Below are 25,366 nucleotides of genomic sequence, written 5' to 3'. Positions count from 1 at the left end.
TAAGATAGCTGTCTTTCTTAATTGTAATACAATCAAATCAAGAATTATTTCAGTTTCTTGTTTCTGAACACAAAGATCCTGCAAATCTCCTTGTCTTTAGCCTAAATAGAACAAGGAGAATGATGTGTTGGATGAGGTCTTGTGCTCTCAACGCAACTTCAAGACCTCTAGGAAAACACCACAAACAGAGCAAGCTGGTGGGATCCACAGGCTGCCCAAGCTCACTGTGCTTGAGTTTTTGGCCTGCAATGACTGATAACTAGCTTTAAAAAACTATTTCTCCCTGCCATGTGCACTACAGCAGAACACTTCAAAGCTTGCAGACTTCAATTTACTGGAGGTCAAGTCCACAGTGGACTCGCATCATTGCATTGTTCAACTCCGAGGCTTTCTGCAAATCTTGTCTGGCTTTGAAGGCTTTCTACGCCTGACTGAGTTTGGACATAAGCCACCAAGCAGGGTTTGGGTGGGATGTAGATCTTCAGGAGAAGCTAATTATGGTGAATGGAGAGCATGATCACACCCACTTCTTTGAAACCTGCATAGCAACTACTATCTTCTGTAGCACATAGTTACACTGAAAAGAAAGGGATAAACCCCAGTGATTCAACAAGGCTGGCAGAGCTACACTGTTGGTACTGCAGGATGTGGGGTAGTTTCTAAAATCCATGATATAATTCTGCAATAGTCTCCTGGAATCTTATGAACATGCTAAAACATGTGGAGGTGAAAGCACAGAATGTCTGTCTGAAGACATCTGAAAGAGGAAGGCAGTTCACTTCTTGGACACTGCTCTGAGCCCCCTGGAAAAAGAAGTCCAGGGGAAACTGATGGCAGAAAGAAATTGCAGGGGGGAAAAAAAGGTACAAAATGGTAGTGGAAGGTACATTTTTATCTAATTCTGTGGTGTCTAAGAAACAGCCCAAGCCCCAGCTATGCTCTTTTGCTCTTCTGATGTGCAGACCCAAGTGCCCCCCTGCATTGCATTGCCTGGGCACAAGTAACATATTTGCCCTATGTACATCTTGGGGCATTGCACAATTAATGTTAAGTGGCATTCACCCTTCTGGCCCCTCAGTGAAGAGAAACTGGACAAGGACAAAAGCTGCAGAGTGACCCCAGCTGTGACCTGGCTTCTGTTTCCCCCCCACACAGTGAATCCCCTCACAAGGTCTGGGGCACAGACTCTGCATGGGGGAGTCACTTCCATGGTAACTCCAAGCGTTTGCTGGAAGTTTTACCTTTTGGCTTGTAATACAGCAGGGCTCACTTTGTATAACTATCACTGAGGGAGCATAGTTCAAGTAATTGTTGCACAATCTCCACTGGAATCTAATTTGCAATTGTAATAATTTCCTTTGACTCCTTCTTCTAAGAGCTATCCTCAGCCAGGACTGCACCATGGGAATAATGCTGCCACTCAAACAGAGAAAGAAGTGAGCATATCCCAGCCTCAAAGGCCTGGGCACACACAAAGCCCTGCTGCAGTCCCAGAAGCTGCTCAGTGATCAAGGCCTCAGGGAATGAGCTGTTCAAGAACCCCCGAGTCTAATATTAGATAAAATAGAAAACAAAAGACATGCCTTCATTTATCATCAAAATGATACTAAATATTGCCCAGTCCTTACCTATCACCATGCAGCACATGAGGCCTAAGCTTTTGAAGACTGCTTTAGGTGTGATTTTTAGGAGGCCAGGAGTACACAGACAAACCCACTGTCTACCAGTGAAACGGGTCTTTCACTATTGCAACATCTGAATTGGGAACTGAAAGGCACACACACGTAAATGTGAAGAAATAAGAACTGTAATAAGCAGCATTGGTGTGCCAGTAGAACGGGGATAAATAACTGAGCAGACAAGCAGTGAAGCTGGATCCATCTCGCTGGGAAAGCAAAGAGCTCATGTCCCACAGCAAGGCCACCAAGACTAGTGTTGTGAGGGACCAGCCCCACCTTCAGCACCTCTCTCCTGCTGAGCAGACTTGGAAAGCAAAGCTCCAAGTAGAACACTGCATACCATGCTTGAGCACATTTCCAGGACTTCCTATTCTTGGCTTGTCACAAGTAGGAATGTGCTTGCTACAAGTACCAGAAACAACACAATTCAAGTCCTCTTAAAGTCAAGGATACATTAGTATTGTAGGCACTAATAAACCATGCTCTGAATATACATAGACAGAAAAAGAGCTCTTACTGGGTCATTTATCAACACTCTCCCTCCAACAAGGTGAAAAGGATATTATCTAAATATTAACAGAGACCGAAGTGCTAGAACTGAGGCTGGATTTGGTCCAGCTGACACACAGACAGCTCCTGCCCCAGCTGCCTGCTCAGGGCAGAGCTCATGGACATACCAGGCAGGCAGCTCCAGGGTTTGCTGGTTCTGTGCATGCAAATCACAGCAAATATGAACTCCTTTACAAGTTTCCCTAAGGTATTGCTACAGAGAATACCTTCTGAAGCAGCTTTCCTCTCTCTTGTTGCACCACTGAAGGCACAGACACAAATGTGAATTCCCTGTCCCTCTGGGTGGCATCACTGGCTGTTGGAATGCTGGGCATAAAACTGCAGAGGAAGAGAACACATTCAGCACATCCAGAAACATTTAATGTTGCAACAGCCAGATTCACCTGGGTCCACATGACTGGATTTTTTTCCCCCTTCAACTTCTCTTTGACATAAAAATCACCTAATTATTACTGCCCTTTCCATTATACAGAGCTGTTGAAGAACTTCTTAGGGCAGAAGCTTCTGTTGATTTTTATTTTTTTAACTGGGTGATAAAAATACTTCTATCTACAACACTGGTGTGATGAACCATTTCAAATGCATCTTTTAAAAAAGAATCCAGGATGAGTGGATGTTCAGTGGATGACAGTTCAGCAGCTGAAAAGGCTGGCAATTAAACTGTGAGAGGGGCAAGCATTTGTACCTACAAATCATTCCAAGGAAACCAAGTTTCCTTAACTCCCACAATTACACTTTTATCAGCATCCAAACTAAGCAACTGTCAACCCTGCTATGCATTGAGTTAACTGTCAGTAACACTGCAGATAACACCTCCCAAAAGGACAGCATTCCCTTTGAGCCACAGCCAGAAAACATCAGAAAAAAAATATAGCTTTTTCAGCTGCATATGATCATGTACTTCTGAAATGGAAAACAGTCTGTCAGAGTTTGCTTTGAATTTTTACACTGTGTAATACTGTGTTACTAGAGCACAGTTACTCTCACTGCATCCTTCTCTAGCTCTGCATGGTTTAAGCCCACTCAGCTTTTACAGCCAGTACTTCCTTGGGCAGATTCCTCATGCAGTGCTGCCAAAACTTTACAAGCTGTTCTTGTGCTCGAGTACCACGAATCACAAGATAACTCTGAATGGAAAGAAAATGGACCTGAGCATTTTCATGCAAGAAAAGCAGCCATTCAGACTGGACAACCCTGACTACAAGTAATTAAACATTAAAAAAAAAAAAAAGAAAATAAAAAGAGACAATCTACTTAGCAACCAGTCTTTTGCTTTCAGACATTACTAAATCTAGAAAATCTTCCAAATTCTCCTAAAGCAAGTTTTATTTTCAAGAGTAGCAACTGTTCACATGTTTGAAGCATCTGGGTATTACCAGCATGACCTGGAGCTCCAGTGCCAAGGAAGGGTGTTGGTGCCATGAGCCACGTGCTGACACGACATATCCCACAACCCTGGGAGCTAAAGGAGTGTGCTGGGCTGGAGCTGGGCATGCTTTGGGGATTTGGGGGTGGCAGGAGAGGGATACAGACTGCAATGGCCTGGGAAACAAAACCAAGCATGTTAGGATAGATGTGGCAAAGCAAGGAACAAGCAGGGAGAAGCAAATACAGGCTGGCAGAGCCCATGCAGTGGCCTAGGAAGTGGATATTTTCAGTACAAATTGGACACAGAACAAAGGATATTGTAATAATGATTTTCTGAAATAAACAGAGGCTGAATGGGGTTTATAATAAGGCAGATGGAAAGAAAGGAAATGCTGCGTCTTGGAGACCAGCAAGATTAAGGGCCTGAATGCAGTATCTAGAAAGAGGTTAGAATAGAAAATGACCACACCACTCTTGTTACAGGGCTGAGGAACAGACATGCTGGCAATGACATCCTTAGTGACTGAGAGAGGAAGTGTTTGGGCTCCTGAAATTACTTGAATGCTTTTTAATTTTGTGATATCCTGTTTTTGAGCTGAAAAATTGACAGCCACAGAAAACACAGAATGACAAGGAATGGTCATTTGGGCACTGTGCAGGCTGGAACAGAGAAATAAGGGGGGAAAAGTCAGAGAAATACTCCTAGAAAAGTCAAGGAAAGAAGAGAGGAAACAGGCACAGGTACAGTTGTGGGACCTGAAGCAGGTGAGGTCAGAGGAAGCTGCATGAAGCCAGTGAAACAGATGAAGTGGATGAGAAGGGGATGAATAACACAGTACAAGGTGAGTGACAAGGTGAATATGGGGACATGGAGCAGAGGAAGATGCCTATGTACAAAGCTGGAAAAACATTAACAGATAATTCCTGAAAGAGGTTCTACAAGAGGTGGCTGGAGAGGGGAGGGGGACCGGGGTTGTTCCTGGTTGTTTCTGATTGTTTCTAGACCACTAGTCCCCCTTCTTTCTGGCTGTACAGGGGTTTACAAGAAAGCAACATAGTTTTGGGCTTTCTCAGATATTCTGTTGAGCCCACACATTATCAAATATAAGTATAGCATTCCTTTACCTGCCACCTTTAAAATAACGCATTTAGTTGCAGAGCAGTTTTCTGACCCTTCTCTTACTGCTCAGCATCCTCACCTCTTACAGAATATACCAGTCTTGAGGCGGCAGAAAACAGGAAAACTGCTTTCAAGTGACAGATCTCTAAAGTTCAAAACCAGAAAAACTGTTTTCAAGTGACAGGTCACTAAAGTTCTTCCAGGCTGGTCTGTAGTATTGTTCATTTGGGAGTCCTCCTTCATTGCGTGCTGATGTAACTAAAGGAGCCACAGGAGGGCTGGAGAGAAGAATAAGCTCCATAGATGAGAACAAGTTCCATGAGAATGAGAAAAGCCATAAGAGGATAAATGACACACATAAGCTGTGTATAAGAATCAGGCTAGGCATTCCTATGTCCTACATGACAAAAAAGCAGGGCAGAAATTTTAATTGGTCAAAGCAGCCTTCTAAGGTGATGTTCCCCCTGGTACCTCTGTTTTAGCCGGAAGGCTGAAAAAATGCAGCAGAACAATACACCCTGAAGATCAAACCTTGATGGGCTGTTCTCCAAAAGCTGCCCCAAAAATTAGTAAGAATCAAAAACACAGCTCAGAAGCAAACCTGGTAAGTGGTTGTTAAGATAATCAGAAAGGTGAGCATGGGTTATCAAGCCCCAGCAGTAAATGAACAAGGTGCTCCTCTGCTTTACTAGCAAAGCATCCATTAGGGACAGAGGAATGTGGAAAAACCAGGACATTCAGTCTGTACTGGATAGCTCACACACCCTGCCTTCATTTCATAAAACCTGTTGACACAAAGACTTGCCAGTGGAACAGCCAGAAACAGGATCTTCTCTGGAGAATACAGATAACATCAGCTAGAAGGAGAACTGAAAAACACAACCCCCACAACACCTTTCTAGGTCACTGTTCCCCGTAATCCAAAACTTGAACGAAGAAGCTGAGCTTGACATCCCCTGAGGCCTGGGGACAGCCTGAGCAGCCTGTGGCACAGGAGGTGTGTGGGACAGCCCCACTGCTGGGGACAAAGGCTGCTCTGTTCCCTGCCCGTGGAGCCTTCCCGGTGGGAGCAATGGGGTCACTGCAGGAATATTTCCTCATTTTGCTGCAAGGAGGGGCTGAGTGACCTGGCTCTTCCAGGGCACCGAGGAGGGCTGGCCCCAAGCACTCCAGAGGGAGGGGAGCCTTCCCACGAGGAGGGAGGAGGGCTGGCACTTGGTTATTTGTGTTGATCTTTCTGCTTTCTCCAGAGTGGGAAAATAAAACTGCAAGGAATATGGCAGTGCCTTCACTCTGTTAAACCATGGCCAAATTTTTTGCTAACTCAGCCCCCAACTTACCAAGTGTAGGACAGGGGGCCTTGGTCCCTTACTTGATGAGAAAGATCTCCTGAGGGATTAACAGTGCTCTTTGAAGGGGCAAAAGAGTTGGGAGGGATTTCATTTTTCCACCACTGGGATCAATTGTCTTCAGAGAATTAGGAAAATTCTTTGCAGATAAAAGCTGCTCCAAATCAGGATTTGGAGAAGAGAACAAGCCCAAGAAATGTTCTGATATCAAAACCATGCTGAGAGGAACCTGAGACAAGTATGGTATAAAATGAGAGATATTCACTTCCCTGTCTCCATGCAAACACTTAAGCCTGGAATAACCTCTGCAATAAATTCTACACTACCGGCATTCCTACTCTCTCACATTCCTTCTTTATCCCCTGCTCTCAGTAAATCTTTGTACTCCAATATCCACTTGGTTATTGCACTGTTATCCATCCCAGCTGTTTCTTGAACTGGCAATCTGGGGTATGGACATCCCCAAACCTATTTTTAAAATAAAGACATTGGCAGAGCAAATTGTAACCCCAAGATTCTGCAAAACAGACTTGTCTTTGCACACTGTCAGGCTCCCGTTTCAAGCAGTAGTTACAGCAGTTTATTACACTTCTGAACTAAAATCTTTGTAGGGCTGCAAATTCCACAGTGCTTCTAATGCTCTTCCTCCCATAAAACAGCACTGGAGGGTCAAGAGCCCTGAAACACAAACAGGGAGCTCCTGAGGACAGGGTAAAATCCTTCTTTGTATCAGAGAGAGGTTAGGTTTGATAGGTTTCCACTTTACACATGGATGGTGAAATCACTCCCCTTCACCTGCACATTTCCTTGGCTTCATGGCACAGACCCTGATTAGCTGCAGATGAGAGCTAAGAGCTCTCACCTGCAGGTAGAGGTAGACCCATGAAGACCTTGAGGGGTTAGAGCCTGCCTTGCCCCATGGGAGGACCTAAAGATCTCAGTGGCACTGTGGTAAATGGCCCTCAGGAGCTAAAAGTGGCAGGCAGGAAGCCAAGACCTTCTGCAATACAGCCCTTATCCCTACAGGACACAGTGCCACTGCTACAGGTTAAAGGAGCCCTTTTATTGGGATGCCAAAGCATTTATCTTCAGGATAAAGAGACTTCTTGTAAACACATAATGTCATTAAGCAGTGGGGAACATCAGACAGAGCTCTGGGAACCCATGGACATGCTGGATAAAATACAGGCACAAGTATTTGAGGTGATTTCGCACAAGTTACTTTAGGAGTTAAAACATTCTTGGATCATTTTTTCACCAAAGGGAATACTGTTGGTGGAGCCAAGCCCCTCTTCACGCCCCAGTAACTGGGAACACATTTAATGCAGACAAAACCCAGACATTTTATGGAGTCCCCTAATACTCACACGAGATCATTAACAAGCATTAACAGAAGCTGTTAGTCTTTACAATGTAATAGCTGGCAGGGCTGCTGTAAGAACTCCAAAGCCACCATACTGTCTCCAGTTATCTCCTCTGAGTGACGTATTTAGCTCTGTTTTACAGCCAGGGATGAAAGTTTGGGCAGGGCTTCCCACTCTTCAAACACGTCTGTGTGCATGTGGGGGCACACCCGTGCCCACAAAGAGGTGAAAGCCAGAGGCTGCCTCTCCTGTTCTGCTGCTCCAGCTCGGCTCCTGGAAGGAGGAGTTAGATTTCCTGAGAGACTGAGCCCACACCCACTCACATGTGGAATTCACAGAATCACTGGGTTGGAAGAGACTTTCAAGACCATCAAGTCCAACCCAGCCCCAACACCTCAACTAAACCCTGGCACCCAGTGCCACATCCAGTCTGTTTTTAAACACATCCAGGAATGGTGACTCCACCACCTCCCCAGGCAGACCATTCCAGAACTTTATCACTCTTTCAGTGAAAAATTTTTTCCTAATATCCAATCTATATTTCCTTTGATGCAGCTTGAGATTGTGTCCTCTGTCAGTTGCTGCTTGGTGAAAGAGGTACATTCCCTAATGTACCTGCAGCACTGTCACACCATAGAGTTTTGGTTTGGGAGTTAGAACTCTAAAAGCCTTCCATTATTCTTACCCCAAAAACCAAGCTAAGCCTGGAGGTTTTTTATTTGATCCTAATTTGTATCAATTAATTTGGGTGTTCAGAGAAAGCATGGTCCAGGAAAAAAAAAAAATTCTAGAAATGCTTCTACATGGATTGAACTCCTGGTGGAGTCTATGCTACAGACCCATGGGTAGGGGAGCTACCTGCCCTCACCTCCCATGGTTCAGAACAAGCATTTGGATGGATAAGGACTCACTGCATGACTGCAGGTGTGAAAGCACATCCCATTTCTCCTATTTTTCCAAAAAACCCCAACATTCACTCACAAGACAGCCTTTCCTCAGTGCTGAGTGAGCTACACTGGCTTCCATCACATTCTCTGCATCTTCAGCCTGCTGAAAGAGGATCCCTTACTCAGGGGATGCCCAAGCCCCAGTGCTAAGGAGGATGTGAGAAAATGGCTCAAGCAGCCCCAGCTGCCTATGGTAGAAGGCAGAAATATGGCTCTGGAGACCCCTAGGACCACTTAGCTACTGATCCTGATGTTTGATGAGACATAACTGCCATAGAGCATTTGAATATAGTGATTTCCTTTAAATCCATTGCAGAAAGCCCTCTGAAACAACCTTCAAAGTCTTCAGACCAGAAAACTCTAAAAACTAAATCCACCAGACAGTAAAAGAAGTTACAATTCTGACTCCATACTCTGAACATTCACATTTAAGCCCCACACAAAGTTATGCAAGCATTTGGGACCAAAACCCAGGATCCAGTAAAGATTTATGTCCACAGGGGAACATTATTTCTTGTCCTTGACAGCACTGAGCTTTATACTGTATCCTGCAAATAAATCATATCTGCTGCTTCTGGAGCACAGCTGTCAACCTTGGCTGCAGGAATACATGGGACACAAAAGCAGGAATTAGGCCCTCCAGAAGGGGAAAAAAAACCCCAACAACTCAATGGGTGCTGGCAAGTGTTTGTTAACTGGCTTGTTTGCTTTAGCAATATACTCACATTAAGATACAAAAGTGATAATAGATCTCCCAGATTACACAAGAATGTTATATATTGCTTCCATATGATCAATAATTATAATTCGGATTTCAGTCTGGAAATCCATTGTGACCAGAGATTTTCCAATCTATTCTGCACTCTTTTAAAGAAAAGGAATGGCAATATTTTGTGGCACTATATTAAAATGTTTCTGTCTTATGAAAATTTCCCTCGTATTGTACACAAGAGATTTCTATTAATTAGAATAAAGATAAATGAAGTGAAAAAGGCTATGAAGGATATTATTCATGTTTAACAAAATAAAATTCAGTTGTTCTGATTTCATCTGTATTAACATTTTATGAGTTTGGGGGGTTGATTTGGTTTTGCTTTTGGTTTTTTTTTCTTTAAAAAACCCCAACAGTTCATAAGTCTGTCTTGTTTAAAATTGACTGGTCTGGGAGAAGCACTGGGTGAGCCCAGCAGAGATCAAAGAGCTCAGCACCAGAGTCATGTTTGAGAGACTCAGTAAGATGGAGAGAGTACTGCCACAGTGTCTGCTGCCCTGGGTACGTGGCAGATGCATTGTTTGTGCCACTTTGAACACTTTTCTCGATTAATTACTTTGTTAAATCAGCAACATATATGATGGAACAAATTAGCTTAATTGCATCTTGTCAACAACCAGGGGTTAGCTTGAACATCTGTAGGACTCTATGATATTGTCACTTTAAAACACAAGGCAGCAGTGGCTACGTGTCTTAGATAAAATCCTGGCCTGCTGAAGCAATGAACTGTGCCTTTTCACATACCAAATTCCAAACGTATCAGGCACAGAGCCATAAGAGATAAGGAAAAAACTGGGTGTTTTGCTGTTATTTTCTGAACACTTGGAGCTTTGCTTTCACAAGATGGGCATGGTGCTGTTCATGGAGGGCTGCAAGGGCTATGCTGACCTGCAATCACATTTCTTGCAAAGCACGGAGCTGCACAGGCCCTTCCCACAGCAGGACACAACAAACACTCAGGACACCTCAGATATTACCAAGCAAAGAAGTCCAAGCTTCCTCATCCAGGCCAATTACTTAGTGGGGAAAACTAGACAGCTTATCATCACCATGGCCACTCCAGAGCCAGGTTTTTATATGCCTAATCCCTCCTGTTCTCCACTTTAGACTGCATGCAACACATTTAATGAAGCTTGAAACTGGATCTGTCCTATAAATAACAAGTATGGAGAACTGGAAGGACAGAACCACAATGTATTTGCAACACAGATTTTTCTCTTGCTGCATTTTCACCCAATGATACCCTGGACACAATAAAATACAAGGACAGGGTCTTTATCTGGAGCAAACACAAAGTCAGCTCTACCAAGTACAATCTAAACACAGAAGTCTCTTTTCCTGAGCATCAAGAAAGCATTTGAAAGAATGTCAAACAGATGCCCCAAGAAAATTACTTCCCCTGCCTCTTTTCTCATCCCAAAGCCTTATTATTACTTTTTGATTGATTTTTTTTGGCTCTTACACACTCTCATGCTGATCATCTTAGGTGGGCTCTATACAACCTTCCCAGCTTTCTTTCATCCCTGTGGCAGGCACATTCCGACATCTACAACACATCCCTCTACTGTTCTTGCCAATAAATTATTCTAGTTCTATGAAAGGTTTCTTTTTTATTTCATAATATTTTTCTCTTGTTCCAAAATGAACTAAAACTCAGTGGTTGGGTGTTTTGTTCTTTAATGCAACACTTGGTCTGCCAACAGCCTTGAAAATGTATTTCAGGCCTTCTCTGTTTATTTGAAAGCTGTTTTTTCCAAGAAGGCTAAGAATAATGTGGTTACCATAGTTTCCTTATCCACAACCAATAAAATGCAACTTGGAATACAATAAAACAAAGCTGAGACTACTCACAAAATGTGACTGAATGAGCGAAGACTGAAATCTTCACCCTACATCACTCCTAGCACTATGGAAAACACTCAGGACTAATCAATAGCCACCTTTTGGTCCAGCAGGGAAGATGAGGATAAGCCTGTCCAGCTACCAGCTACTTGAGATATTTTAATTCCAACACTTAAGATGTCTGTTGCTTTGGAATTCCCATCTCACAGATTTAGTGTTTCACTGCAGAGATTTTGTACTTTTCTGTAATCTCTTGTTCTGGGAAGCTTTGCTAAGGCTCACTGGAACCGAGTGATGGATTAATTACTGCTAGGAACCAGTTGACAAAGTAAATAATGAACTGTTTGTTCTTACAGTTTTGTGGGCTCCTGAACAGGCAAGATTCTAGGGAACAAGCCAAATATAATCTTTTTTCTTTCAAGTCAACTGGCCAACAAAACCCCACATACGCTTCATAGATTATACAAATTACACCTGCTTTGGGACACATCCATTTGTTTTCCTGATTACAAGTGATGGGATTTTACGCTAATAAAATAAACTTTTAAGAAGTGAAAGAAAAGCAAATGTTCTTAATAATAATGAATAAAGAAAGAAACATCCACCACATGCACAATGGTCAGACCTGCTGGCAAGTTTATTTTTTTTCCTGATTTTAAAAACTTCTAAAGGGGAAGGGAAGGAGAGGAGGGGGGAGGGGAGGGGAGGGGAAGGGAAGGGAAGGGAAGGGAAGGGAAGGGAAGGGACAGAGGATATCCTATTTGATGCAAGCACCTGAGTGGGAGGGAAGCAAAATCCTCCTCCCACAGACTTAGTGCATGCTTTGGGACTGACCCCTGTGGTGCCTGGGACTCTTATAAACACACCAGGTAAATGTGGAAGAACACAATTCAAGATTTTCTGATGTTCTGCTCATGTTTTCTTGCCAATGACAACAGCCCAGCCCAAGACTGCTGAGTTTAAATTAAAAAGCTCTGACCATGGTTTGATAACCCCTGGATGTAAACAATAGGAAAAGAAAATAAAGCAACTCCCTTCCTTAGCCCAGGCACTCAGGGCTGTAGGTGAGGATTCTGAGCAGTGGGAGCAGGAGAACTGCTGGAAGAGCATTTGCTGCTGTTGTTTTTCAAGAAAAGCTGTTACCCTCACTGTGCAGCTTTCAGGAGCTTTTTCAGACCCCAGAAGCACCATCACTGGGTGTATCAAACACACACACTGAGAGCCACGTAGTTTCAGTTATAGCTTAGTACAAGAAAACATCTTTCATCCCTGCCTTCTCATCTTGGGAAGGTCATGTATAGGTAACAGAGTAGAGGAAAGAGAGAAAGAAGGTGTAGGAGTTCAAGAGATCACTCATGTGGTGAACATGCTCCACTCTTTCAAGTTCACCTCACAGAAAAAGCATTCTGTGTGTAGCAGGATGCCAGTTCTAATGCACAAGATAAGAAATAGTACTTTTTCAGAAAAAACATCTTAGATCTGTTAGTGTGGTGCTCATGGCATTGCTTAAACCAAGTAGTACGTTTTTAAACTACTGATGTCAACTTAATCAGGATCAGCACTATAAAAGAAAATAGCTAAAAACTGTGATTAAAAAGACAAGTGTTGCAGTAAGGTAGAAAGATTATAAAAGAAAAGCCTCATAAAATCAGGCCTGCTCTGTTAAATGGATAGCTAGCCTGTCATTTCTTCTAAGTGAAGCTAGCACTTTACAAATTCACAGTTCCTTAACACAACAGTCTATCCCTAGGTGAAAAACAACTAGAACCTACAGAAACATTAAATCTATCCCAAGACAACCAGTGAAGAAAACATGTAAACAATTTAAGAGAGATTTGATGGACAAGTAAAATACCTTTTACTAAGCAATAAAGTAATTAGCAAGAAAGCTACTGACCAATTGAAGTCCCACACGAGGTCTGTAAAACTGTATAAAAAGGAGTTATGTGAATAAAGAATGAGCTTTTCCCACCATGAAGAAAATGGAGTCTGTGTGATTTATTTCGATGGACAGGTCTTTCGCATCCCTAGAGTGAGTATACTGGAGAACAGGAAGAAACAGCAAAGACCAAACCTGTATTAAACTTGCACCCTTCTTACCTGTGAATAAATAAACAGGTAGACCAGGGATTTTTTCAATATTTCCCTTATGCCTTTAGTACAACTCACTCCAAATCTGAAGTTGTTCATTAATGTTTTTAACAAGATCATTAATGTTTTTAACCTTGTCAATGAAAGACACCCAAAAGGAGAGGCCCTGTGGCTCTGCATTGCCTTGGGGACAAGGCAACAGCCCCTGTTGTCACCTGACTGTAAACAGTGCCTACAGTAAATGACATTTAAAACCTCATTGCTGTGCCATGACCAGCGTGGCTGTGGCTCCAGAAGCTGCAGCTGGGCTGCGGCTCCAGAACCAGCAGCTGGGCTCTGAGAGGGACGGGAGCAGCACACACCTCGTTGATGGCCAGCTGCTCGCCACCGCCCCCGGGGTGGCCGTAGCGGTGGTTGGAGCTGCGGAAGTCCTCGTACAGATCCTCCTCGCTCCCCACATCGTCCGTCAGGGCTGTCTTGTCCAGGGCTCCATCAGTGATCACTGCAACAGCAAAATGCTCACATTGGCACACAGCACATTATTTAAAAAATAAATCAATCAATTAAAAAAATATTTCTCCATGTAACCCTATATATAAAAATTCCAATCTTTTTAATATAATAACACTTCTACAATTTCATCTACATTTAATTCTCTTTCTCTTCAATTACCACAAAAAGTATTTTTCATTTACAAAAACAAAACATAATCTATTATTCCAGCAACCATTAAAAATAATCCATACAATTTGAAATAACTTACATTATAAACTTCTAATATTAAAATAATTACCCATATAAAACACACAAAAAGAAATCATTTATCCATCACTATAAATTAAAATATAAAAATAACTTTAAACCTTAAAACTTTAAAGTTGGGAGCTCACTGGGGCAAGGGGCACCGTAATGCAGCATAAATGGAAAAAAGACAAGGAAACTAGAGGAAATTTTAGGTCAGAATTCCACCCTCATGTATGCCTGTTCTTCAGAGAATTTTTCTCCACTCATGTTTTACCCCTATAAATGATTGTGTCTTTTTCTAGATTGGAAAATATGATTTAAATTTTTTTGACAACTGCTGCATGTTGCAAAGAAAAGACCAAGCAAGAATAGTAAAAAAAAAAAAAAAAAAAAGGTCTGAAAAAAGACACAGGGCAATGATGGCATAAATGTGATTTTATTAGGACCTTGCTGTGTTGACAGGAAACTGGACCAGATAAGAAGCAGCTCATGTCTGCCACTTCATACCTTGAGGATTATGATTTACCAAATCCTACCAGGCCAAAGGAAGTCTCATCCTTTGGGAAAAACCTTCACCCTCTTCTTTGTCCACACACTTGAGAATCCTTTTTGATTCCTAAAAGGATGTTTGCTCCAGAATTATCCATTATTACCACAGGAGGCCACTCTGCTCAGCACAGCCCCAAACAAGCTACAGATAATGGAGGGATCACAGTCTGCAGCTACAACAAACACTGAAATCTCAAGCCTGAGAGAAATAAAAATGTGGCATTTATACTCCTTGCACAGAAGAAAGTGTCACTTCATCAGTTTCATGGGCAGGATCTTTTTCCTAAAGTCTCCTTGAGGTATTAGTAAATACCCTTCAGTGGCATGTAGTGTCATTCATCCCATCCCTGAACTGGTTACTGAACAGGAACCTTCTGTTCTCAAATCTGTGAAAATGACAGTGATTAAGGAAACCACTTGCTGACATATTCATCTGGACTAGCAACTGCTAGGGCAACAGTTTCCATGACAAAGCAGTGGGCTTTACAAAGATTTGTGTGCATGAAGCAGGTACCTACACAGACACGTGCAGAGAACAGCTGATATAAATTGTAATTTTAGTAAATGGACTTGACATGGCTACAGGAGTAAATTTGAATGAAAACACAGACATTACTATCAACATTCCTGGCAATAGTCTTGGCTGTGCAAATTACATGATGTTACCCTCCAAATTTTTGCAGAACAGGTGAAAAAAAATCTTTTAAGCTTGACCTTGTAGAGTTTTAATAGGGAGAGACTCACAAACTTGGTCTTGAGCCCTCCTTTCCCTTCATAATGCAAGTGCATCTTATGCATCTAATTGTGCCACTGGGTCAAAAAAAGCATAGCATGATTAATTAGCTTATTATTACCTGAAACCAAAGCTGCACCACATTAGAACTGAATAAAGTGCTGACAGAGGTTGCAGCCAGACCTGCAGAGCTTGTCCTCATCAACACTTTCAGTACATGGGATGTTTTGTTAAGGCTGCACCACCTGATCTCTGCTAGCAAGAGTGAAGTGTAAATTCAGTGTAGCAGCCATCAGTTCAATGCAGTGACCTGACGTCAAAATGACAAGTATGAGCTATTTTTAAACTAAATACTTGCTTGTTTGTGCTTTGAATTCAATAAATAGGCACAACACAGCAAAGATTGTCTGAAGCTGGGACTGCACTTGGTATTGATGGCAATTCAGGACACAGAGGTGCATATGAGCTTATGATTAAAGCAGAATTTTTTGAACAATATAGAACTACCCAACCATTCAACTTTAAGTGACATTTCACAAAAAAAATCAAGCTTTCCCCTAGCTTTGCTCTGACACCTCACATTGTTCATTATACAGAAATTCTGCACTGAATATGTGCCAGTAGCATAGCTTGCATATAAAGCAATTCTGGGGTTAAGACCTAGTCCATTAATATAAAACTCAAAATCAGCTGGAATATCACTGATATTATAATTTCATGCAGAGTTACCATGGCTGGAACTTCTAAAACTAAATTCAAGGGCATTAAAGGTATCACTTTTTGCTCATACACTGTCTGAAAAACCTTTGTCTGATAATAATGAACAACTTCCAGTGAGTTAGGGTAGCATAGAAACAAATTAGAAATGTTTTTCAAGAACAAATAAAAATAAATCATTTATAAGAAGCAAGTCGGCAGCCACTTGATTCAAAACTCTTCTACAGCCCTCTGATTTCATTCTTTTCCCTTATTTTACACATGGCTTCATTGTTTCCCTTTACACATCTTCTGCTATTTTCACTGCTAAAAGTAACCTTCAACTTGAAAAATGTTTATTGGCATCTTTAAAGCTTTTGTTTTTTGCCCCCACATTTTCCTATTTGTTCTCTGATTTGTGCTTAGATGAAAAAGTAAAAGCTCCAGGGAGATATTTATCTATGTTACTTAAAATGCTCTATACCTCTGCTAAGTGCCTTGAAAGCTGCACTTGCTTTTACTAGAGATTTGGTTTTCCTCTCTGATCTTACCAAGCTCATCAATTCTCTGCTGTCTCAAGACCTGTTACTGCATTTGGGATTAATTTCCCTGGCAAAAAAAAAAAAAAAACAAACCAAAAAACCTTATAGACATATTGCACCAAAACTATACTTCACAAGCATAAGAAAATTCTCAATCCTTGAGGAAAAATGGTGCAAGATAGCCATTGCACATCTTCCCAAAGTAATGCTGCAGGGAAGAATTAAATTAATGAAAAATCAGAATTTGCTCTGAAGCAGGTTAGATGAAAGACATGACCACAAATAAATAAATAAAATATTAGCCTGGAATGGTGACCCAATGCACTAGAAAGCCATCAAGGAAGTAGGAGAATGAAGGCTTTTAGTGTAGGAACTGACTTAATGTGCAAAGCATAAACTAGGTCAAGTAGAAAAGAAGCAAGCACTATACAAAAATCTCAGAAGACAAGTTAGCAGAGATTGCTGAAACAGTCTATCAGCCTGCCCACAGCACAGTACTGGCTGGACAGCCACTATTAAACTGCACAGGGGCTAATTCAGATGCTACGTTCCTGCCATCTCCAAGTGTTCATCTCTGTCTAACACTGAAATTCAGTGGCACAGTCATGCCTGGCCTCTCTGAAACACTGACCTGACCTGTCCCTCCCTGGCAGTCAGGTCATACCAAGGAACAATGTTCTGTCAAAAAGTAAAGCCAATTCAAGCAGATTTCTTCATATTTATACCTCTGTCCTGATAAATTTTACTATATATGGCAACAAATCCCACACACAGGATCAGAGGGAGGGGGAGTAACTAACATTTAGTACTACAGCCAATATGTGCAAGAACTAAAACTCTGTTTCACACTGCTGTTAGTCCTAGCCCAAGGCTGGGATTTATGTCATTACAGTAAAAAAGCAGATGGGCAATGTTAGCAGGAGCAGCTCACAAAAGAATGCCACACAGACTCTTTTTAAATGCATCCATACAGATAAAGTGTCAAAAACCTGACTCCATGAAGAATTACCTTGAGGATGTGAAGCTTCAAAACTTATACAAAAGATGTCACTGGAACCAGTGAGTGGCACAGGTGGTCTGTGTGCCTGAGCAGGCAGCACTTGGGCTGCATTCAGGGACAAAAGGGAAGGGTTCTGTGCAAATCAAGTGAAGCTTGATCAAGATGGTCCATGGGAAGGGCTCACCCTGCTTACACCACACCACAGAGTTTGGAATGCAAGTGTAAGCAGGCAGAAGTGGGAAGGGTCCTGGCTGGGCTTGGGCTCTGTTTGTGCCCCTACCTTGCTGAAAGGTGATGCCAAGCAACTACAAGAGGTGCTGGTACACAGTTCCAGAGCTCTCCATGTCACCAGAAAGCCTCTGGAGCTGTTACCAGCTCTGTGGCTTCACAGGGAAGAGCACCCAGTGCCCAGAGGGAGAGACAAGCCATGGCTGAACAATTCATTGCCATGCTGTCAGTGCAACTGCATCCTGCTTAGAGGAAATTGGGGAAATTGGGAGGCAGCTGCCTGCATGGTGGGATTTCACAGTTAAGCCTAGGTGACACTGGAGAACAAACCACTGGGGCTACACTGGGACAGCCTTGATCTTCGCCACCAACAGGGATGGCAGGGAGGGGAGAACAGAGAAAAGGTTCTGTGTTATTCATCAAACTGGTGGGAAGATGCAGTTGGAATTAGATGATCTACTGGAGGTCTCAGAAAACAAATGTTAACTGCTGTCCAGAGTTCAGTTTAGACAAATGTCACCTAGTACAGGTCATGCAGTTCCACACATATGTGCTCTGCTCCTCTCTCAAATGATGGACCTGCCTCATACATTCCAAGTCCAGGAATTAGTGAACGAGTTGCTGTCAAACAATAAAAAAAAAAAAAAAAAAAAAAAAAAAAAAAGCTCAAACAACCCAAACCAAAATAACACCAAAAAACTACATACACCTACCATCATAAAAAAAATAAAATTAAAGGAATATAATCCCACCCTCTCACTGCAAAACTATTCTCACAGAACACATTTCTAGAATAGTTTCCTTGGAGGAGCTGGACACTACAGCCCCAAATTTAGCACAGCCTCTTAACAGAGCTCTCTCAAACTCACAGAGGTTTATGTCTCAGCTGGAATAAACCCCAGCAGCTCCCCAGTGGCAAGGAGCTCCAGACGTGTGTCTGGGTCACAAGCCTGAACAATGACCCAGGACTGAAGGAAAATGGGCTAGAGGCATTTTCCCAAAATGTTGGTTATCTGTTTTCACTTGACTTACAGTCTACAGCTTTTAGGGGTAAGGCTGGGACAGGAATCCATGATGATTACAGACAGTTTGGAAAGCCAAGAGCATCCATAGTTTATTAAAAGCACATTATATTGACAAAGGGAACCATTTTTCCTGTATTTGAATGCTCTCTTTCAAGTGTGTTTTTTCCACATCCACCCATTTCATTTATCTCTGTAGCATTTACATTTAAAGTATTTCACCAAAACAACAGTAGGAGGCTGATTTACACTCACAGAGCAAATTAATTCAGAGCTAACAACATCATCCCCTCTGCCTCACTGAGCAGAGATTGCTGTGGTTGTGTGCAGCCCACAGGAAAGCGCAGTGCAGCTGCTGCAGGAAGCACTTCAAGAGATTTAAGATGATAAACAAGCAAAACATGGGGTTAGGAACCACAGCCAGACTACATGGCCCAGGTGAGAAGAGCCCTTCTACCTCCTCTTCATCCATCTGGGATTGCTAAACCCTTGTCTCCTTGGGCATAGTGCTGCAGCCTCCATCAGTCCTGCTCTCAATTATGTGCTTCATTTATCAGATGCTCAGTACACGGAGGTCCCTCTGCAGCTGCCACAGTGAAATCCGTAAGTGATGTCATCCCACTGCTGCCCCAGCAGTGCAATTCTGCAGCTCTTACTGTGCTGATGGACCCTTTCTCATCATCTTGCTTATGCTTGTGGGCCAGTTTAACAGGAAGAGGCAAGTCAGGTAGGGAATTAACAACAAGGGAACAATGACCAGTTAGGATGAGCTTCATTAGGAGAAAAAAACAAACCAAAACACAACACCAAAACAAACCAGAAAGTCACCAGGAACGTGGTTCTTCAAAACCAAGCCTAGAGAGCTGAGGTCATTAGGATGACATTTCTGAGTAGGTTACAAAACCATGTTAGGCCAATCTTTGAAGGAGAAATCACAGACTGGGAAGGAAAGACAGAAAATATTTAAGTGGAGAAAGCAAACTTCATCCCCTCCATTTAAAGAAACATTAAGAAGGGAAAGGATTCAACATAACAAAATTGAATTAACATTTTGGTCTAGTGCCACAAACAGAATTTCTTTTGTGAATGAAGCCAGTTTCTAATTAGCTGAGGTAAAGAGCAAATCTGTGCTTAAAAAAAAAAGGACAGCTCTTCACTGGAAAACCAAGCACTGATCCTCTGTGGGTCTGCTGGGCACATCACCCAGGGTACCATTCATCAGCAATAATGCACTGAGCCACCCACTCAGGTTTCAAGAGTTTTTAAATCCCAATTAGAATCTAAATTACTTGCAGGGAGGCTTAAGGGAGTTCTCAGCTCTCTCGGGTAGCAGAGATAATTATGGGGAAGAGAGATGTGGATTATGAATGGCTCTGCTGCTCTGACTCCCACGTCACCACCTGCTATGCACTTGCAGCTTGGCCCACTTTGCCCTGGCACACACAGGGCACAGAGCTGCCCCCAGCCCCCTCCTGGCTTGTTGGGTGATGGCACAACTGGGAGGGGGGCAGTGATTTAACTAGTTTTGAAGAAGAGTGGACACAGTGGGAAAAACAGATAGGAAATCACATAAATACACTTTCTTCATCCAAAGCCTGATCCTTTGTTGAAAAGTGCCTCTGTTGTACTGCACACAAACTATTAATTCACTGGCCTTGTTCCCATCACAGCTACTGACTTGGAAAAAAGCAGGCACGTCCTCCTCCTCCATGTATTTGTTGTTTGTTTGCTCAGGTCTGATTACTCATCCATGTTTGCTCTGGTTTTGCAGATGAACGTCTCTGGAAATGCTATTTACTTTATGTCTGGACAGCCCTGAACACAACGGGGCCCAATTTGAGTTCAGTCCTTTAAGCCCTATCACAATCTGAGCATGAAGTCAATGGCAGCAATCAAAGCCAGCAGACAAATCCTTTCCAGTATCCAGACACATTCTTTACCATATCCCTGGTAGGGCATGCAGGTTGAAATAAATACCTGGCATGTCATTTACTGCCCCAAAAAGGAGTTTTATTCATTGAAGTGGCTGCAGCTTAAAGGAGTTTGGATGTGTGTGTGTCTAGGTGAGGCAATCCACCCTCATTTTTTGAACGTTTCCTCTGTGAAAGACTGAAATGATTGCTTTTCTCATTTCCAACAGGTAACAAGCACTGACACTCCAAACTCATGTGGAATTCTCACCTGTCCATTCCACTTTGCTGCTTAGCCCCGTGCCTGCTACATTTGAGTAAAAATCATCCCCAGACCAGACTGCTCTCCTTTGATGCAAAAACCACCAGCAGCACCAAAGCTGCTCCTTCTTCAGAGCACTGCATCCCAAACTCCTGCCAGGCTGCAGCCTGGGGAGCAGCACGTCTGCCACTGCCTGCTGGAGCGTGACCAGAGCGAGCTCAGATCAGCAGAGTCCTCAGTGAGCCACCAGCTCACCTGCAAAGTTGAAAATGCTCTGCCCTTGTATCCATAGCCACGCATTCTTATCCAGAAGTGTAACAAAAACTGAGGAAATTCAAGCAAATGGGCCAGGAAACCAGAAAAATAGTTAGTTACAATGGGCAACACCTACTTCAGTAAACATGGGAGGTGGTAAAAGCAGCATCAAAGAGTTAGTACAGCTGACAAGCCTGACAAAAATGGACTGGAAGAGATTTTGTCAGTAAGATTCCAGGAATTTATTTGGTTTTATCTGTTTATTTTTAGAAGAGCATCAACTCCATATTTTCAAAACCTTTTAGGCACATCCCACAAGTTGGAAGATCAGCAATCTCAAAAAGAGACACTGTTTATTTAAAAGATTATTCCCACAGACTCCCCTATATGATCTCAACACTTGCCACTATTTCAGTGCATGGTTACTGTGGCATCATCCCTAGAAGCACCTTTGGCCTTCTCTCAGCTTTTGTTTGCACAAATATATGAAACTTGCCAGTGGAAATGTGTAAACAAAGGAGCCACACTTATCTTACTGCTACTGAGTCTTATTGCTCTGCACTTCATCTTTTTGCACTTAATCTGAGTTCATCTGAACCAAAGCCCTGGTGCATACTCAAGCATTCCAAAGATCTGTGTTTTAATCCTTTTTTTTTTTTTTTTTTCTCTTCCAGAATGCAAATGAAAGACCCTTAAACAACTGAGACAGAAGCAATATTTCTAGTCATCACCAGCCCTCAAAAACCTTCAATAGAAAATCTTCCACCATTCTTTCAGGAATTGTTGCCCCTCCTGCCTCTGCAGCTACTTTCCAAAGACTTAACTGGTGATTTCTTCATGCAAGTGCTGTTATGTCCCAAATCTCACACTGTCCTTGTCTATTTTAATTCTATTGATTTAGAGATGATTTGCCTCACCTCTAAAACAACTTCCTCAGAGCACTCACAGGATCATTGTAGGAACCCAGCTATCCTGGGCTCTCACAGAGCCTCCTTTCTTGTACCTGTTGCTTTATTACACAAAGGAAAAAACGCAAACCTGCTGTAGAAAATTCTGGTTGACTCTTATTTCCTGGAGGTCTCAGAAAACAAATGTTAACTGCAGTCCAGAGTTCTGTTTAGACAAATGTCACCTAGTACAGGTCATGCAGTTCCACACATGTGTGCTCAGCTCCCCTCTCAAAGGATGGACCTGCCTCATACATTCCAAGTCCAGGAATTAGTGAACACAAGTTGCTGTTAAACAATCAAAAAATAAAATGCTAAACAATAAAAAAAATAAAAATAAACCCCATATTTCCAAAGATTCTGCATTTTTATTCTGTCTCTACATTCAAGCCCACCCTCAAAAGACCAAGAGCTTGGAAGCTAAGTCTTTGCTAAAGATTTTACTGCCAAAAAGCAAAAAATTTTCTTCAGTCTGAATCACAGTCAAGAAACAAGAAAATTCCATTACACATGAAGGTTCAGTTACTGGCTTGAAAAAACACACTAAAGAATGGCTAAGATAATTTTTAGGAAGAATTGCCTCTAGGATGTAAAACAATTCCTATCACAATAGTCTCTAAAAGATTCCACTTGATCATGCCAACTTTGCATGAAACAAAACAGACACAGCTCTTTCTTACAACACCATCATCCACATTATAACTTGAACCATTAAAAATGAAGAATTGCTTTCATAATAATTTAAAGCCTTGGCAACATGGCCACTTTGGTTAAGGCAAAACTAACACCTGGAGGAGGCCTGCAAGGCCCAGGCTGGGCTGATGAGTGACACAGGCAATGGGCAGAGGCTGTTTGCAGCAAACAGAGCCTCTGCTGGCACTTGTGGAAGGCAGACTGTTTATCCAAGTGTCTGATGACAGGTTTAAGAGGCTAACTTGGAACACCTCGATTTGAAAAATGTGACCTTTGGTTTTTCCCAGAATTCTGCATAAATGCCATAAATTTAGTTTTTATCTTGGTGAAGCTATCCAGGCTGACAAGTGGCTTATATCTATGACTTTGGACCACAGAACTAATTAAAAATGAATGCCATGAGAAGACTTTCAATTGCTCTTGTGCATTATCAAGTGTAAGTCTCAAGGGGCAGCAAGATTGTTTTGTTGACATTATTTTGCATGACCAGTCTTCATCTGGTTTCATGCTGAGGATGCAATATTTTCATTAAAAAATACTTTTAATACTCTTTACCTATAGGAAATCCCTCTGTCCCAGTTTATATTTTAATCTGAGTTCTAAGAAATCCCTGAGATCAAGCTTTAAAATATTTGTGAGGGAAAAACAGAAAATCAAGGATTAATATTATTTAACTACAACTGCCACAATAGCTAAGGGATAAGGCTTTTTGCAGCATACATTTGAATCACACGATGCTTCACAAAGGAGTCAAAGCCAGGCTCTGAATTAGTCAGGGGAATTCTTTGGTGTTATTTAGTACAGATTTGGGAGATCAACTCTGGGCAAGCTACAGGACAAATGCCAAACATGGCCAAATGTAATCCAGTTTTTATATTTGAGTAGAAAAAGCCACAAGAGCATTGCCACTGGAAGATGGGTGCAGAATAGCAGGGCACCACATCAGCTCAGGGTCCTGATGGACAGAGAGAAGGTGGAAATTCAAACCCACTCAGACATGGCACACTTACACTTTTGTTAGCACAAACTTTGCTGCCAGAGCACAGGACTGACTGGTTTTAATCATCAATACCTGTGCTGAAGAGCAGGTGTACAAACCAAGGGAAGAAGGTTGGAGCCCAGAGGTGCCCTGGATGAGTCTCCTGCCCTTGGGGCTTGGCTGGGGGTGCCCTTCACACCAGATCCAGCTGCACTCCACACCTGTCAGCCCCCAACACCTTTCCTCCTCAGGGACTCCAGACTTCCCTGCCAGTGATACATGTGAAAGACTCTGCACCAAAATAATATCAAACTGTACATGGACAGTGATATTCTTATTAAATACCTTGAAGAACTCAAGGACAGGCCTTACAGCCTTATGCATTTGATACTGTTCTTATGAGCTGCCCACTGTGAAGTACTTGTTCCCTGGGAGTCTGGGGATGCAGATACGATAGATTACTGCAAATCAGATTTAGAGAATTATCCTGAAGATACTGAACCTACTGATTGATGCATCTCAATAAGCTTTCTAATATCATAGGAACAAAAGGAGGCTTTACTTTCAATAAAATTAAGTTTCCTAGGAAACTGGTGTGAGAAGGTGCCTTATTTCAGAGTTCTTCCACAACATTCAGGTCCAGGTCTGAACTGTGGCTGGATGTGTCAGATGCAATCTCACCCTACAGCAAGAAAACTCTTCTGAGGAAAACATTATTCCTCTTGAAATACATTAAGTATTCCATTCAAAGCCATTATTAGTAGCCCCTTTAAAAGGAAAAAAAAACATTCTGTCATATTGGCCAGGGTGCCTTTCATAGTTAAGTTCATCACTTAGGATGTTTATTGTGGGCCTGGAGGAGGAAATCAGAACAGCAGGATTGGGCAGATCAGCATTTCAACAAATCGTGAACCTGAGATGCTAAGCATGCATTTTGAACTATGAATTCCAAAGGACACATTACCACTTCCAGATCACTGCATGCAACACAGAATATTTTTGAGCTTTGGAAAGTTGAACTCATCCCCAGCTGGAGATGGTAAAAATGAAGTACAGCCAAAGGCAGGTGTATGTAAGGCACTGGTCAGAAAAGGGACATTCTCCTGGAGAAATGGCTGCTGCAAGTCATCCTTGCAAATCTGACACCAGCGGGGAACTTGCTTGCAAAATACAGCCAGGCTAAAACAAGCACGTCCCTTCAGAGCAAGCCTCTGTGTTCTAATGCACTGCCCTGGTTAACAAACCTGCAATTCTTTATCAATTGTTTGGATTTATGAAACAAACACAATAATCCTTTCACTCAAGGGTAGGTATGTCAAATGTGATCTTTCCTGTGTTTAGCCAAATTTTAAAACATTGAATTCCACAGTGCCACTGCTATTGGATGCTATCTGAGCATTTTAAACTAGCTGGACACATGGCCTGGATGAAATGTAAACACAAAATCTGTCAGTTTAGATCATATTTCTGTAAGACCAAGCTCCTGGCTAATTTTCATATTCATCATGAATTGTTCTGTGCAGAAACATCTTCCTTTAAGTTAAGGTATAGCTGTCTCTGTCTCATAAATTCAAATAATTATTTTTGTGTTCAGCTTTGGTGGTATTCCCCTGCATCAAAAGCCCAATGTCATCATTTCTGAGTGACAGCCTATGTAATGCAGGATTATTACATCAAAGGACAACACTTGAAGTATCAATAAAG

At 42.2% G+C, this 25,366-nt stretch overlaps 1 protein-coding gene across 3 annotated transcripts in view; it reads right to left on the bottom strand.

Annotated features, from left to right (window-relative positions):
• The window catches only part of ARHGEF4 (Rho guanine nucleotide exchange factor 4), a 122,337-nt gene that overhangs the window by 32,435 nt on the left and 64,536 nt on the right, over window positions 1-25,366 (bottom strand). For all 3 annotated transcript variants that reach the window (XM_053951718.1, XM_053951719.1, XM_053951720.1), the window contains one exon: window positions 13,465-13,604. In XM_053951718.1, the coding sequence (XP_053807693.1) occupies window positions 13,465-13,604 (140 nt within the window). The remainder of the gene's footprint in view (window positions 1-13,464; window positions 13,605-25,366) is intronic.

This window comes from Vidua chalybeata, chromosome 10, assembly GCF_026979565.1.
Source record: "Vidua chalybeata isolate OUT-0048 chromosome 10, bVidCha1 merged haplotype, whole genome shotgun sequence".
NCBI lineage: Eukaryota > Metazoa > Chordata > Aves > Passeriformes > Viduidae > Vidua > Vidua chalybeata.
This window is presented reverse-complemented; position numbering and strand designations above follow the sequence as displayed.